This window comes from Syngnathus acus, chromosome 17, assembly GCF_901709675.1.
Source record: "Syngnathus acus chromosome 17, fSynAcu1.2, whole genome shotgun sequence".
Lineage (NCBI taxonomy): Eukaryota > Metazoa > Chordata > Actinopteri > Syngnathiformes > Syngnathidae > Syngnathus > Syngnathus acus.
In genome coordinates, this window is record NC_051102.1 from 4757253 (window position 1) to 4772001 (window position 14749).

General features: G+C 46.1%; 2 protein-coding genes across 2 annotated transcripts; both read right to left on the bottom strand.

Annotated features, from left to right (window-relative positions):
* Positions 1–80: 80 nt before the first annotated feature.
* LOC119137148 lies at positions 81–7713 on the bottom strand. The gene is made up of 7 exons (XM_037276227.1): positions 7307–7713; positions 2973–3065; positions 2081–2383; positions 1485–1754; positions 1226–1324; positions 901–971; positions 81–825 (listed from the first exon to the last, which is right to left on the bottom strand). The coding sequence occupies exons 2-7, from the start codon at positions 3025–3027 to the stop codon at positions 625–627; spliced, it is 999 nt and encodes a 332-aa protein (XP_037132122.1). The 5' UTR covers positions 3028–3065; positions 7307–7713; the 3' UTR covers positions 81–624.
* Positions 7545–13013, bottom strand: LOC119137147 (ATP-sensitive inward rectifier potassium channel 10-like). The gene is made up of 6 exons (XM_037276226.1): positions 12720–13013; positions 9642–9990; positions 9351–9562; positions 9111–9242; positions 8861–9038; positions 7545–8784 (listed from the first exon to the last, which is right to left on the bottom strand). The coding sequence occupies exons 2-6, from the start codon at positions 9988–9990 to the stop codon at positions 8411–8413; spliced, it is 1245 nt and encodes a 414-aa protein (XP_037132121.1). The 5' UTR covers positions 12720–13013; the 3' UTR covers positions 7545–8410.
* Positions 13014–14749: the final 1736 nt, after the last annotated feature.

The window sequence follows — 14749 nt, forward strand, 5'->3', positions numbered from 1 at the left end:
GCGCTCACACGTTAGAATTAAGGAAAACATCACTGGTCCACAGTTGTTTTGTCCCCAAAACCACAAACACAGACGTCCTCCTCAGTCAAACTCAACTTTATTGAGATAGCAATTTCACACCAGCTGTAATAAAGAACATAGCAGAACATTACAGAAGACACGATTGACGTCGCTGTCCACCGAGTTAAAGCAGACGAGTAAAGCATTTTCTTTATGGTAATATGTTGTATGCGCCCCCCACTAGTCCAAACACGCTATTCTGATCCACATTTTGCCACTGTCACGCGAGCAAGTCCAGAAATCAGGTAAGCCGTGGCGGTTGCAATCTGAGCCCTTAGTCACCACCAGGTGGGTCGACACCAAGTGGCCAAAATGGCAGGCCCGTCAGAAACTTTTATGGTTCCGATTTATTTCGAGCTTTTACAACAGCTGTAAAAAATTTGAAAAATTACTGCTGAAAAGTAGTCCCTTGCATTTCACAGCAACATCAAGCAACAGTTCGAAGAGAGCCACCCACTGAAAACATAATTAGGGCGATCCACGCTTGCATTTTAGAACGGAACAAGCATTTTGCAGACTGAAAATCTGCAGATACGGAAATGTGTACACCTAACGTGGGCGTGGTTACAATGCCACCAAGGGATTATTGTGCCCAGGGACCAGCACCGAATCTGCTTTCTGCATCTCCCGAGGTTTTGCAGGTTTCTGAACTCGAGCATACGTGGTCATGCTCGGTTCCGTGTGATGTTCCACCAATGAGTAGAGGCTCAGACTCATCTCGTTATGGATATTATGGGCTTCCACATTTTGTGCTGGGGTGAGGTCCTGCAAACAAATCAAAAGTTTGACTATACTTTGGTTTCTATGCCTTTGAACAGATCGTAGGATTCAAGGACTTACCCCAGGAACCTCTTGTTGCCAGGTGGCCTGTCTTTTTCTCCGTTTGGTATTTGCACAAGAAGTCACACACTCTGAGAATTTGGTCAACATAAACCACAGTTTATAGTTGTTTTTTACGCCATCTCTGCAGTTGGTTAGTTAGTGAGTCAGTGATTTGGACTATGCTAAGGGAAGGAGGACAAGGGTTCCCATTGCCTTGCGACACAAGAACAATGATATGTTACCTTGTAAGGGGCACCCTGGGTTGGACCAGGTTTAGGGGAGGCGATAGTAGTCATCAAGTGCTTAAAACTATAAACAGCATCAGAACATGAGTCAAACTTACTTCTTAAAGCAAGTCCAATAAGAACAGCAACAACAGGGACAGCAAAGCCGACTGATATCCCGACCCAGGTGACCATTGAGCTTTTTTTTTTGGCGGATTCTGTGGGGGAGGTACAACAAAAACCAAACCAAAATATTCCTACTTTTCAAGCCCTTTATAGGCTGCAGGATCTCTGCGTGAAAGTGGCCACAAATACGAATCCTGACTTTGCTGGGGTCTGTATAACAGACTCAACTGACTAGATTCCGGTGACACTCACCGCCGTGTTGATGACAGACTTGTTGAAGCGCCTTTGCCTGCTGGCTCTTGCTAACGTGGTTGCTTTGCTCGCACATAACGGAGGAATTGGAGACGAAGGCCTTGAAATTTGCATCATTCACCTCGCCTCGGGTCCGCATGCAGTTATCATAGCGGCATCCAAAAGTGGTGTTGAGTTCAGCTTTGTCGGTCCTACAGGTCACCGTGAAGTTACACGAGTCCGAGTCAGCCCTCACTGACACCACCTCCAGCTCGATAGGAGATACAGCGGCTGAAAATTTCGACTCGTTAGCGTACAGGCGGAAAGTTAACCTGCGGTTATGTTGTTTTGTAGGGGGCAGAAATAATGTTAGTCAATGTGACCCGGAAAATGTTTGACCCGGTCTAATAAATGGCTATAATGGATCAAATTGACCTGCTAGGTTCTTTTGTTAGGAACTGTTCACTTTAGGCGTCAATCTGATGTTGACCACAGCCCCGCGATATCAAAGTTTTCAGGAGTACCAATGATGTTTCCGGGACAATTCGGTATGTTATGTTGTTTGTTATGTTCCGGGATTAAAAAGACATCAACAATCATTTCAATCGACGATGTACCTTGAACGTGAACTTGGTATTTGGCCAACATCTTCTGAGATCTTCCACTGAGCACTGCAGTGTAAAGTCCAGCGTCCAGATCGTATACATTTCTTAATATCAAGGTGAGGTTTTTAGAAAACGCCACTCTTTTGTTGTAGGGCGAAAAATATTTTGTTTTATTTTCAATTACTCTTAAAATGTTAGAAGTTATATTGAAGCGCCAAAAGAAGACCTCGTCTTCCTTTATAAAATTTAATGTATTGTTCACGTCCAAATTTAGATCAGTTCCCAGCTTTACAAACTTGCTTTTTACTCCAGACCCTGAAAAAAAAACAAGGCGAGAATAAATCATATCACAATATGCCAATCAAAAATATTGACTTATTCTTATGTAATTTTTGTCTCACGGAAAAAAAATCCACTTTACAGTTCCAAAATGCCCACCCCCCCCCCTTGACAAAATGCAGCAATTTATTTTTATTTTATTGGCATTGAATAGCATGTTAAGAGTCTTTTTTTTGTGAGTCGACAGAAGAGGAAGTCAATCATCAGATACATATAAGGGCTATGGTAAGAGAAACCGCAAGTTCCGCTAAGTTCCTTTCACGACTGCTCTCTTTCGTTTTGCGACTGCTTATAGACTTAAAATCAAACTTGTTTACATTTAACTGGTGATGCCTCATATTCGAATACTTTTTTAACTTCCTGTGCAATTTCCAAAGAAAAGCTAACATTAATTTCATTGGGAATAAAAGCATACAGTATGTACTGTAATACTTGTGTAAATGTACTATTACTGCATCCTCATCACCTCCGACACAACTCCTAAAACATTGCAGTCAACGCTTTGTTTTTTCTGTGGACTATACATTTTCGTGAAGGCGGAGCAGACCAAAAGTGACGGGCTTACCTTGAGTTTTGTTCGTTAGGAGCAGAAAGACAAAGAAAAATGTGAGCAGTTTCATGTTGTCGCGTCAAAAGAGGAAGTTGAGCCCTGCCTTGTGTGCTGTACACGTCAGCTTTGCTTAAACAAATTCAAAATGGGCTGCCTTGCTGCCTGCAAGCACTAGTCCAGCTCAGTGGCTCTAGTGGTAGAGTGTCCGCCCTGGGACTGGAAGGTTGTGGGTTCAAACCCCGGCCGGGTCATACCAAAGACTATAAAAATGGGACCCATTGCCTCCCTGCTTGGCACTCAGCATTAAGGGTTGGAATTGGGGGGTTAGATCACCAAATGATTCCCAAGTGCGGCACCGCTGCTGCTCACTGCTCCCCTCTCCCCCAGGGGATGGATTAAAATCACACGGGGATGGGTTAAATGCAGAGGACAAATTTCACCACACCCAGATGTGTGTGTGACGATCATTGGGACTTTTAGTTTTTAGTCTAACGTGATCATTTTCAAAATGGCAGAAGACACTCCGGCCTACTCATTATTTGATGCATTTTTGAAGCTTTGTCAGTCAACCTGTGAAAAATACAAATGAAAATAAAAGTGATGAAATCAAGAAAACGTGATAGCCCATAAATTTCATGTTGCTCAACGGCCTGAATTTTGACCAAATTTCTCTAATCACTAGATGCGTAGGTGTCATCATCATCATCGGCGGTCACTCGAAGCGAGTATGACTGTCCTCTTCATAGGGTCATCTACTTGTGGGTCCTCTGATGGCTGTGGAGGCCGATCCGCGATCCACATATTTTGGTGCAGTATGGGCAGGGGAGAGTCAAGGTAGTTTGTGGTGGCGGAGCCTTTTTCTGTCTTTCCTTGCGGTGCTTTCGCTTCGTTTCTGCGATGCTACGGAGTTCCATTTCATGATGTGTAGCTTGTTTCCTGCAAGGATTTTTTCCAAGTGCGCCTGTCCAATGCAAGGTGCTCCCAGTCACTTGATGTGATGTGAAACTTCTTCAGACTGATCCTGATGTTGTCCGTGAAGCGTTTCTTTTGGCCGCCGGCAGCTCGCTGACCTTTCTTCAGCTGTGAGTAGAGGATCTGTTTGGGGAGGCGTGTTTTGGGCATGCGGATGACATCACCTGTCCATCAGAGTTGGCGCTGCATTATTGTGGTGGTGATGCTGAGCATGTTTGCTTCCTCCAGAACGCTGATGTTGGTGCATCTGTCTTCCCAACTGATCCTCAGGATCTTCCGCAGAGATCTCTGTTGATGTCCTTCCAGGGCTTTGAGGTGCCGGCTATAGGTGGTCCAAGACTCAGCTTCATACAACAGGGTAGGGAGGACAACAGCCCTGTAGACCAGGAGCTTTGTTTGGGCCTTTAAATCCCGGTCTTCAAAGACTATTTTCCTGAGTCTCGCATACGCTCCACTAGCACACCTCAGGCGATGGTTGATCTCTGAGTCTGTCAGCTTTAGATGAAGGAAGGCTGCCAAGGTAGGGGAAGTGGTCAACAGTTTCAAGCGGGGTGTTCTCCACTTTTATGGTGGGTTGGGTAGATGGTTGGTTGGGTGGAGGTTGATGTAGGACCTGGGTCTTTGTGATGTTCAATGTTAGACCGAGGGCTCTATGCCTTAGCAAACGCATTCAGGATGCCCCGGAGGTCCTCGGCAGAGTGTGCTACAATGGCGTTATCATCAGCATATTGGAGCTCCATGATGGTGGTGTTGGAAACCTTGCTCTTGGCTTTGAACCTGAGCAGGTTGAAGAGCCTGCCATCAGTCCTGTAGACAATTGGGATCCCCTGAGGCAGCTCCTCGCCAATAAGGTGGAGTATTGCAGCTATGAAGATTGCAAACAGGGTTGGTGCACTGATGCATCCCTGTTTCACACCAGTTTCGACTGTGAAGGGCTTGGACTCCGAGCCGCTGTTGGTGAGCACTGTGGCTGACATGCCGTCATGTAGAACCCTCAGTATCCTGATGTACTTCTCATGGCAGCCGTACCTTGTTAGTATACTCCACAGGGCCTGGCGATCTACAGTGTCAAAGGCTTTTTTCAGGTCTATGAAGGCCATGTACAGAGGCTGCCCGTGTTCACGGCATTTCTCCTGGAGTTGGCGTGCCGTGAAGATCATGTCGGCTGTACCTCTGGATGAACGGAAACCACACTGTGATTCTGGGAGTATTTCCTCAGACAGTGGTAGCAGTCTGTTCGCCAGAAAACGGGCAATGACTTTGCCTGTTGTTGACAGGAGTGAGATGCCCCTGTAGTTTCCACATTCTGCCTTGTCGCCCTTCTTAAATATGGTCACTATTAGAGCATCTCTGAGCTCTGAGGGAAGCTCTTCTTTTTCCTAGACCTTGAGGAGGAGGGCGTGGATGTGGTACAGGAGCTCTGGTCCACCTTCTTTTCGGATCTCTGCTAGGATCCCATCTGGACCGATGGCCTTGTTGTTCCTAAGGCTCCTGATGGCATCTTGAACCTCTGTCATGGTGGGAGGTTCCCCCATGTCTTCTCTGATGGGACTCTGGGGGATGTGGCTGATAAAGTCCGGGTTTGTTATGCTCTCACGGTTGAGGAGTTCCTGGAAATGCTCCTTCCACCGTGTGTTGATGGACTCATTGTCCAGAGGTCTTGGTCTCGGCCGACCCTAGCGTTGAAATCTCCTAAGAAAATAATCTTATCCTCTCTGGGGATTCTTGACAGTGTTTCATCTAGGCAGGCGTAGAAGGTCTCTTTCACTTCCTCCACAGAGTCTAAGATAGGGGCATAGGCACTCACAACTGTTGCCATCTGGTTGTTGCCAAGCATCAGACGGATAGTCATGAGACGCTCATTGATCCCCACAGGAAGTTCAGAGAGGTGACTAATGAGGTGGTTCCTGATGGCAAACCCAACACCATGGATCCTGGGTTCATCAGCAGCTTTCCCTTTCCAAAAGAAAGTGTAGCCCCCTTTCTCCTCCTTTAGTTGTCCTTCATCTGCCCGGCGGGTCTCAGAAAGGGCAGCCAGGTCTATCCGGCATCTCCTCAGTTCTCTAGCGATGATCGCAGTTCTCCTCTCCGGTCTGTCACTGGTTGCACTATCCATTAGAGTGCGCACATTCCAGGCTCCAAAATTCATCATGATTTTATGTTTTCGACCGCAAGTGGTGATCCCTCTGAACGCGGGAATCCAGTTGGGAGATTTGAGACAGGCTATTTTTAGGGCACCTTTTCTAGCCCTCTTCCCATACGGGGTGAGCAGAGTAGACCCTAAAAAGGGCTGCTAAGTTATGGGTGCGGCTGCCGAAAGGCTCTTTCTGCCTCGTTCCAAGAGCCTAGCGACTGAAAACCAACACCCACCGCCTGGTGTGCCAGTTTGTGACTAGAGGCTTCCAGATCTCACAATCCTGCCCCCGTCGCCACTTACTGGTCGCCACAGGGCTTTAATCCGGGATGTAAGGTGGATTCCCTGAAAAGGACGCCTGTGCGTGACTTTGTTTAAAGTGGGGAGACTGTTGCACAGACACTGTCCTTGACAGATCGGGGTCAGAATCCAGTGGCATGGAGGTGTAAATACAAAAACACAGTCAAGGTTGGAACGCAGAAAATCAAAAATCACAAAGCACAGTCTAGGTTCGAACGCGGAAAATCAAAAATCACAAAGCATATGCCAAAAAACTGCGCATGACAACAATGAGTAAACTTTTATTCCCAGTTCATGTCCAACAGGATTCAAATTAGCAGCCTCCCTTGGTGTTGGCGTTAAGAACAGACTCCAACAATATTATATATATATATATATATATATATATATATATATATATATATATATATATATATATATATAATACAGTAAACATCGGCAGTGTTTCGACTCAAAACAAAGTGTCAGTGGTGTTTAAAAAAAACCAAATACAACATTTTGTACAAACTGAACATCACACTTCCTCAATGAATGCAATGCAAGCACCTTGCGCTCGCCGGGCCTGCACTTCATCAGACGATAAGAACTAAAGCCGCAGTTAGTATTTTTCAAGGTCCCATTTTGGTGGACAGCGGACAAAAATCTCTCAATGGGAATTCTCACGACTAGCCTAAACTGGCTTGCTGGAAAAAAAATAGCTAACTTTCAAAAATCTTTCCAGGCATGTTTGTTTTGTTTTTTTGTTTTGTTTTGTTACTGTTGTATTTTCACTTTTATTAGTGAAAATAGCTTAGAATTTTCCAAAAGAAAAGAAAAATTCAGAGAAGGCATCACAAGGCAATCTCATTTGCACCGAGAGTCAAATCGTGTGGCCAGTGAATGTAAGGTGATGGCACACAGCTGGCACATTTTCTTCAAAAGTGCATTTTGGCCCTTTTTTTTGTTTTGTTTTACATATCATCGGAACATTGGCTATGGAAAACTCAAACACAAAGTGAGTGTACAGCAAAGAGTGAACAGGTGGCAGGGGGGAAGTTGTGTGTGAGCGGGGATTTTACCAGTCACTCAACTGTGGTTTTGGCTTTCCGCTTCTCAGCACTGTGTCAATATTTGAATATTTCCTATGACGGGTTAGGACTTGTTAGCCTGTCTTGTGTTCACTTTCTCAAGGTTCTATTTTATTTTAAGATACAATAAACACACCTACACAAATATGCAAAAAGACAAAAAAGAACAATACATTCACTCGGGTTCTGTGCCCCCTTTTTTTGCATTTGCTGCTTATGTAGATAGCAGATGTTAAACCACCCACCTCTGCGGTTGGGAGACGCCCCCAGTAATACAACGGAATAAAACAAAAAAAAACCTTTTTTTCTCTATGTATTATTTTGACTTTGTTTGAAAAATAATTTTAAGGCTATGCTTTTTTGGCAAAATAAAATAAAAATATCTCAAAAAATATAATTGTGACTCTTAAATGTAAAAATTCCAAAGTAATTGTCAAAAAATGATTCTATTAAGATTTTTTTGAACAAATTCTTACTTTTTGTCTAAAAACCTTTTGTCTATAATTTTACTCTGATGACTACCATCGCCTCAAAATACAACCTGTACAAAAACATTTTTAAAATATATAAGTTTGACTATATTTAAACTAATCAAAATCACTGATTTGCCCCCCATCTCAAAAAAAAAATTAAGACTTTTTTCATAAGTGTTAATTACAGGGGATTATTATTTTTTTAATGTGACTGTCTCCCTTTTTTTGCAATATCACAAGATTTTGTCCTCATTGTATTTTATTTGTACTTTTCCCCTTTGTGACCCTGAAATGTGCAAATGTGGTGTTTGGGCAAAAAAAAAAAAAAAAATTAATGGGACACATCTACAGGGGCAAGGTAGATTTCTTCCTGTTGCTCCGCCTCTCCCTCTGCCACCTCTCAGTTCAGCAGTTTACTTTTCAGTGCAATTTGATTTTCCTGAGTTTGTTCTCAGGTTTTGCAAGGCGGACTGCGCTACAGTCCAGAAAGAATCCCATAGTAGGTTTTCACACGTTGCTGATGCGTACGCTGATGCGGCCTCGCTCCTCTCTGTAGCTTTGCTCCAGGCGGATCTTCTCCGGGTCAGACCCGCCAGCGAGTTTGCTGCCGCCGTTGCTCTGGTGGTCGCGCGGCTGGCCAGTTGCCGGTTTGAACACGGGCGCCGCCTTGCTCTTTGCCACCTTGTCGAAAAAGGCGAAGTCGGCCACGTATTTGCCCGACGGCGACAGGGAGACCACGGGCGGGAACTCGTAGCCCCACAAGATCTCATCGGGCAAGTAGGAGGTGCGAACCTGGCAGGTGGCCGACGTGGGCTCGATGGTCGCGCTAAGGATGACCAGCAGCTCAAAGTCGGCTAATTCCGGGTCAGTCCAGCCGCCGCCTGAATGCAAATGGAAAGACTTGCATTGTTACGGTGACGGACGTTCTCCTTCGAGCAGACAAAAAAAAAAACGCACCCTTGGCCGCCCATGTCCTGAGGGGGCTGTCGTCGTCAATGACGTGGTAGAAGGTGAGCGGCAGGATGAGGAAGGGGCTGTCACTGGACGTGTCCACCTGGAAGGCCACGTTGCGCTGGTCCAACCGAACCGTCTCGCCCTCCTTGGTCAGAGACGACTGGAGCAGCTTGCCCGTCACCTGTCGCCCAAACATTCACATGATTTGACAGACTGGGAGGGTCTTGATGTGATGTGATGTGATGCGACTCGCCTGACATCCCAGCAGGAGGCTCTTGCGCATGTTGGCCACCCTGATCATGAGGCACGGGCGTCCCTCCTGGCTCGACACCACGGCGTGCTGGCTGAACTTGACCGTCTCGCCTCGCTTCTTGGGACGCGCCACCTGACAGCCCGCAACACACCGCCGCGTCAACTCGACATTCCCGCCGTGCCGGACGGCAAACGCAGTGCAGCTCAACCCATTTGTTCAGGCCCAAGCTGAAGCCTTCACCTTTGCCAGGAAGGTTCCAGTGATGAAGATCTCCATGAGCGTGGTGATGAGCAGCTGGATGATGAGCAGGACTATGGCGAGGGGACACTCTTCAGTGATGCAGCGGAAGCCGTAGCCAATGGTGGTCTGCGACTCCAGCGAGAAGAGGAAGGCGCCCGTCAGCGTCTGCATCTGCATCACGCATGGGGTGTGGTTGGATGGTGGCTCGAACTCTGCAACCCAAATCGGATCGGGGTCACACTCTTCTTCTTTCATGTTTTTATTCTCAATGACATTTGGTCTCCTCCTTACCGAGCAAGTCCCCGTGCACCAGCGCCAGCAGGTACCAAAGCACCCCGAAGAGGAACCAGGTGCCGGCAAATGTGGCGGTGAAGAGGAAGAACTTGTAGCGCCACTGCATGTCCACAAAGGTGGTCCACAGGTCTCGCATGTAGAGAGAGCCACGCCCGCTGACGTGCTGGATGCGGATGTTGCTGCGACCATCTTTGGACAGGACCCGCCGCCGCTTGCGCAGCGCGCCGCCGGCGTTGGATAGCCCGCCAGCGCCCAGCAGGGGTTTCAAGACGTCCGTCTGCGTCTGGGAGTGACACACCTTGTGGGGGGAGGAGCTACGGGAGGACGGTGGGTCGGTGGACGTCATCTGGCCAAGAAAAGAAAGTCTCAATGAGACTTGTGGGAAATTTTCAAATAAAAGCATTTTTGAAGCCTTATAAGTCATCATTTTTAAAACGAGAGTCAGGTAATTTTAAAAGCCTTACTTAGTGTACACGGTCATTATGTGAATGCATGCCAAATTTCATATCGCAAATGTGAAACTGGTGCACTTTTTTTTTTTTTGTTGTTTTTAATCTGAGGGCTGTGATGTGCAGTCGCTGAATTGTCGCCACTTCAGGGAGCGTGACATCACAAAGTTGCCACTCTGCGCTTTTATGGCATTATGCGAACATTGCCAAGCATAGCTTCCCCACGCAGAGGCGAACAAATGCTCGGCTGTACTGGCAGCCATTAGACACGCTCGCTTTGGTCCAGCCGGCCATCGCAGCGGGGAGGGTACGACGGACAAAAAGAGGAGCGGGGCAGGGAAGGAAGCCAAAGAGAAGCCGCGGTGCGTTCAAAGACAGACCAAGTGAATGAGCACGGGCGAAAACACCGAAGGTTCCGTTCCCAGCCCAAAGAAAAAAAAAAAATGGAAACTGGAGCCGATCGGAAAAGAGCCAAAAATGTTGCTTTTCACCATCCGGAAATTCTCAAACGCTCCACCACTCATCTCTTACACTGCTCAACACATTTTGACCACCAGCTATGCAACTTTCTAGAATCAAGATTTTGTTTTTTTTGCTCTGCCTTCATTTTTTTCCTAGCACACCAAAACATTTTCATCATCATAAAATAATATGTAACATAACATGTAATATTGTGTTGCCGGTCACCATGAAAATGTAAATGAGTTACTTTAAAGATTACTTTCAGATTATATTAAAAGTTAACTTGAATCGGTGTTACATTGAGCAAATAGCAACAGCGTCTGTATGGCGCAAGCATTTATAGGTCAACGTTCAAACTTGAGAGAAAAAAAAAAGTTCCAAATGTTTGATTAGTTTGGTTGTTGTGCAAAAGGACAAACATCCTGTGCATTTGTGAACGTGTTCTGAATGGGCAGACGCTTTAGTTGCCACGGACATAATGTAAACATCTTGACTGTGTGAGTGGACAAATGTGTTTACGTTAGCCTCGCTAGCTTATGGTTAGCCCAATTTGTTGTGTCAATGTGTGAACGGACAGACCTTACATTAGTGGTGCGAGTGGACAGGGGGCCGAGGCCTCCTGGAGGCCGCCCGCCAACAGATGACATAACCAATCGGCTTTCATTACTTTACTTCTTTTGGGAGGGGGGCCTGAAAAGCTTTGCACTCACAATGAGACCATTCAAAAGTCGCCGCACGCGCATGCACGCACACACGCGTCCAATCATATTGGGAGCGCCCTCTCGGCCAGGATGTATTCCATCTCCATGGCAACGCCACCACTCGCCCGCTCGGTGATGCCACTTGTCCGACGCCCAAATGCAAACTTTTTTCCTTCTCGGTCGCCCGGAGGACAAAAGCGGTGTTTCCTTCCTCCCTCCCTCTCTCCCTTGGCATCCTCCTTTGCTCGCTCTCTCTCTTGCTCTCTTTTCTCCTCTTTTCCTCTCTCCCTCCTCTCCTGCTTGTGCCTTCTCTCCTCCATCCACACAGGAATGCTTTGTTTGGCTCACACATGAAAGACACAAAAGACGCCATTGACAAAAAGCATCAGTGTGTGTGTGTGTGTGTGTGTGTGTGTGTGTGTGTGTGTGTGTGTGTGTGTGTGTGTGTGTGTGTGTGTGTGTGTGTGTGTGTGTGTGTGTGTGTGTGTGTGTGTGTGTGTGTGTGTGTGTGTGTGTGTGTGTGTGTGTGTGTGTGTGTGTGTGTGTGTGTGTGTGTGTGTGTGTGTGTGTGTGTGTGTGTGTGTGTGTGTGTGTGTGTGTGTGTGTGTGTGTGTGTGTGTGTGTGTGTGTGTGTGCGTGCGTGTGTGTGTGGGCAGGCTATTACATGCAAAATTGTGTGTGTGTAAGGAAAACTGTAGGCAAACTTGTGATTTTGTGGTTTTGTGCATGAGAGTGAAAGCAAACTTTTGATTGTGTGCAAAGAAAAGGCCGTCCTCGTTAGTATTCCGTGGGGAGGAGTGATGGACCTCCATCAGCCAGCTGCGCCACACAAATACACAGCAAGGCACTTTTCAGTCAGATGTGTGAGAGTGCTCAAGATGTGATTTTTTTTTTTTTTTATTGTGTGAGAGGGAAATGAAGCATTTCAGCAGAAGTGTGTGAGAGCATATATGAGAGTGCTTCACGTCAGTGTGTTTCAGTCACATGTAGGATTGTATTTTAGTTGCGTGTGTCTATGCGTGTTCCAGTGGGATGTGTGAAAGTGCCTTGGTAGATAGAGTGTGCGAGAGCCTTTAGATATGCGCAGTTCCGAAGTGTACTGTGTGAGAGTTATGGTTATATATAGTTATTATTTTTTAATGATGTAATTTTTTTAAAGGATCAAATATACAGAAATATATTTAAATGTTTAAGTATTTGTTTGTACACATACATGTATTTATTATCATTAATTATGAGTAACAGAAAAGCCATCCATTTACGGAATTCAGTCAATTTGAGGAAATGCTCTACGATTCAACTTTTGATTTCATATAAAATGGGATATGAAAAGCAATATACAATTTTAAAAAGATTCATTTTTCCAACATTTTTATTCTGAAATCACCCTCTGCTATAAAAAAAAAATCATTGCAGGTAGTGCAAAAAAGCAGCGCAAAAGCATCATTTGCAGGTGTGCTTACCTTTCAGAGGCGGGCCTGTGTTGGAAGGTTGGCGTGCCGGAGGACTTTGCACGGTGTCAGCCACTGTTGCGCATGCTGCTGGTCCAGTTGAGGACCGCGCGGACGGTCCCTCTGTCCCCTCAAAGTCTCTTGGACGTGACCCCCTCGCGTCCCTATAAGAGGCCACTCTCTCTCCCTCCCGTGTTGCCCCCCACCCGGCATTCCTGTCGCGTCGCGCTCACATCCGAGCCGTCACCTCTGGAGCGGGACGCCGGGTTCTTACTGTGGCCGCCAAGAAGCGGGAGCTGGGTCGTGCACGTGGAGTGGCAATCGCACGTGCGCGCTGCCCCCGTCGCCCCGGAACCCCCCCCCCACACACACACACACACTCCCCTCCAACTCCTGTAAAAAGAAGACACAAATGCTCTTTTTTTTTTCATCGTCATTCATGAACGGGTTGGCCGGAACAGAGCGTCCTGTTTGGGTTGAAAGGGGAGCGATCGTGAGGCGAATGTGTCTTCGGGATAAGCTGACCTGGCATGATTTAAGGGCATGCTCTCCCGAGGCCGTTCCATCCGTGCGCCGGCCCGCTTAACGTTTCTAGAAAAGAAGGCCTCATTCTGGACCACTAGAAAAACTCCACAAAGTTATAAAGAAATAAAAATTGCAAAACACACTTAGTCACACATTCCACTCATCACTTATGACAACTGCCACATTGCACAATAGAAGAAAAAAAAACATGACCACTAGAAAGAATCCTTAAAAAAGTCATGCATGCATGCAGTGTACGGGTCATATTGTGGGGCCAAAGGTTCCACTCGCCAATTGATTGTGATGACCGCCACCTTGCAAATCAGAATACAATTATACCGCAATTTTTTTGCATCTTCTCTCTAACCAATTTTTTACTTCCGAACCAAAGCACCAGCCACGCCCACCCCCTCCTGCCTTGTCTCCTTTGCTCTGCCATTGTGTAAAAACAAGACAGTAGCGGCTGAATTGTTTTCAATAGAAACATGAAGAGCACACTTTTGTGTTTGTCAATTTCCATCTTTAGAAGCTAGATTACTTTTCTTCTTTTATTTACTCTTTTTAAGTTTCGCGGACAAAATTAAGTTCGTAAGCAGGGGTACCACTGTAATTCACATAATTTATAGGGGCAGGCAGAAATCACGTTTTTCCTCAGAGCTGAGCTACCCATACAACGCGTAGGCACTAGGAGGCGTGCTTACTTTAGACAACACAGATGAATGCAGGAATGAGAGCAATGTCACCACTAGGTGGCGGTAGTCCTCCAGGATTGTGTGCGCCTGTTTGTGTTTCAATGCAGCATACCTGCTTTCATTTCTTGAAGGGAAAAAGGCTGATATTAAAACTTATTTGTTTGCATTTGCGTTAAAAACGCGGATAGTTGCATGCACGTTCAATATATCCAAACATTTCATGTCCATTTTTGTACCTTTTGCGCAATGTGGGGTTTTCGTATGTATCGCCTACATCCGTTTCATCAAGATATTGATGTTAATATTGATCAATGCTGGTGTTAAGGAGATGCTCACTTTACTTTCAATTATTTCTTGCAGAATCGCACACCTCAAGCTTTCCTCTTGGGCATCGAGCAACTAAAAGTATGTCCACACACGCACACACACACACACATAGTCCGAGGGGTTGAGGGGGGTCATCTTAATTGTGTTGCAGGGGCCGGACAACGCTGTCAGGGTTTGTGCGAACCATTCAGGCGAAACCCTTTGTGTACTACAAAAGGGCACTTACGTAACGTTTGGGAAAACCACAACAGGGCTTTGTGGAGAGCGGGTGGGCGCGTGCACGCACACACACACACTCAAAGGAACTTTATAATGTTTGGATTTTGAATTTCCAAGTCAGGTGTTGCCTTCTGAGCGCATCAGACAAAACCCGCGTGTTTTTCTGTCCGTCTGTTTATCGATTGAGGGACAATCTGAAATCAATACTTGTCATGAACACCTGTTGATACAGGATCATCGTAGATATTTCTTGTTTGATTATGTAAAGCAACAACGTTA

Bases quoted from the DNA above. Each gene is read 5' to 3' on its own strand.
- LOC119137148 (XM_037276227.1), bottom strand. From the start codon at position 3,027: ATGAAACTGCTCACATTTTTCTTTGTCTTTCTGCTCCTAACGAACAAA. The intron at 2,384-2,972 runs GTAAGCCCGTCA...TTTTTTTTTCAG, and splicing joins CCTAACGAACAAAACTCAAG to GGTCTGGAGTAAAAAGCAAG. The intron at 1,755-2,080 runs GTACATCGTCGA...CGAAATTTTCAG, and splicing joins ATACCAAGTTCACGTTCAAG to CCGCTGTATCTCCTATCGAG.
- LOC119137147 (XM_037276226.1), bottom strand. From the start codon at position 9,990: ATGACGTCCACCGACCCACCGTCCTCCCGTAGCTCCTCCCCCCACAAG. The intron at 9,563-9,641 runs GTAAGGAGGAGA...TTTGGGTTGCAG, and splicing joins GGTGCACGGGGACTTGCTCG to AGTTCGAGCCACCATCCAAC. The intron at 9,243-9,350 runs GTGAAGGCTTCA...GCGGGCTGTCAG, and splicing joins CTGGAACCTTCCTGGCAAAG to GTGGCGCGTCCCAAGAAGCG.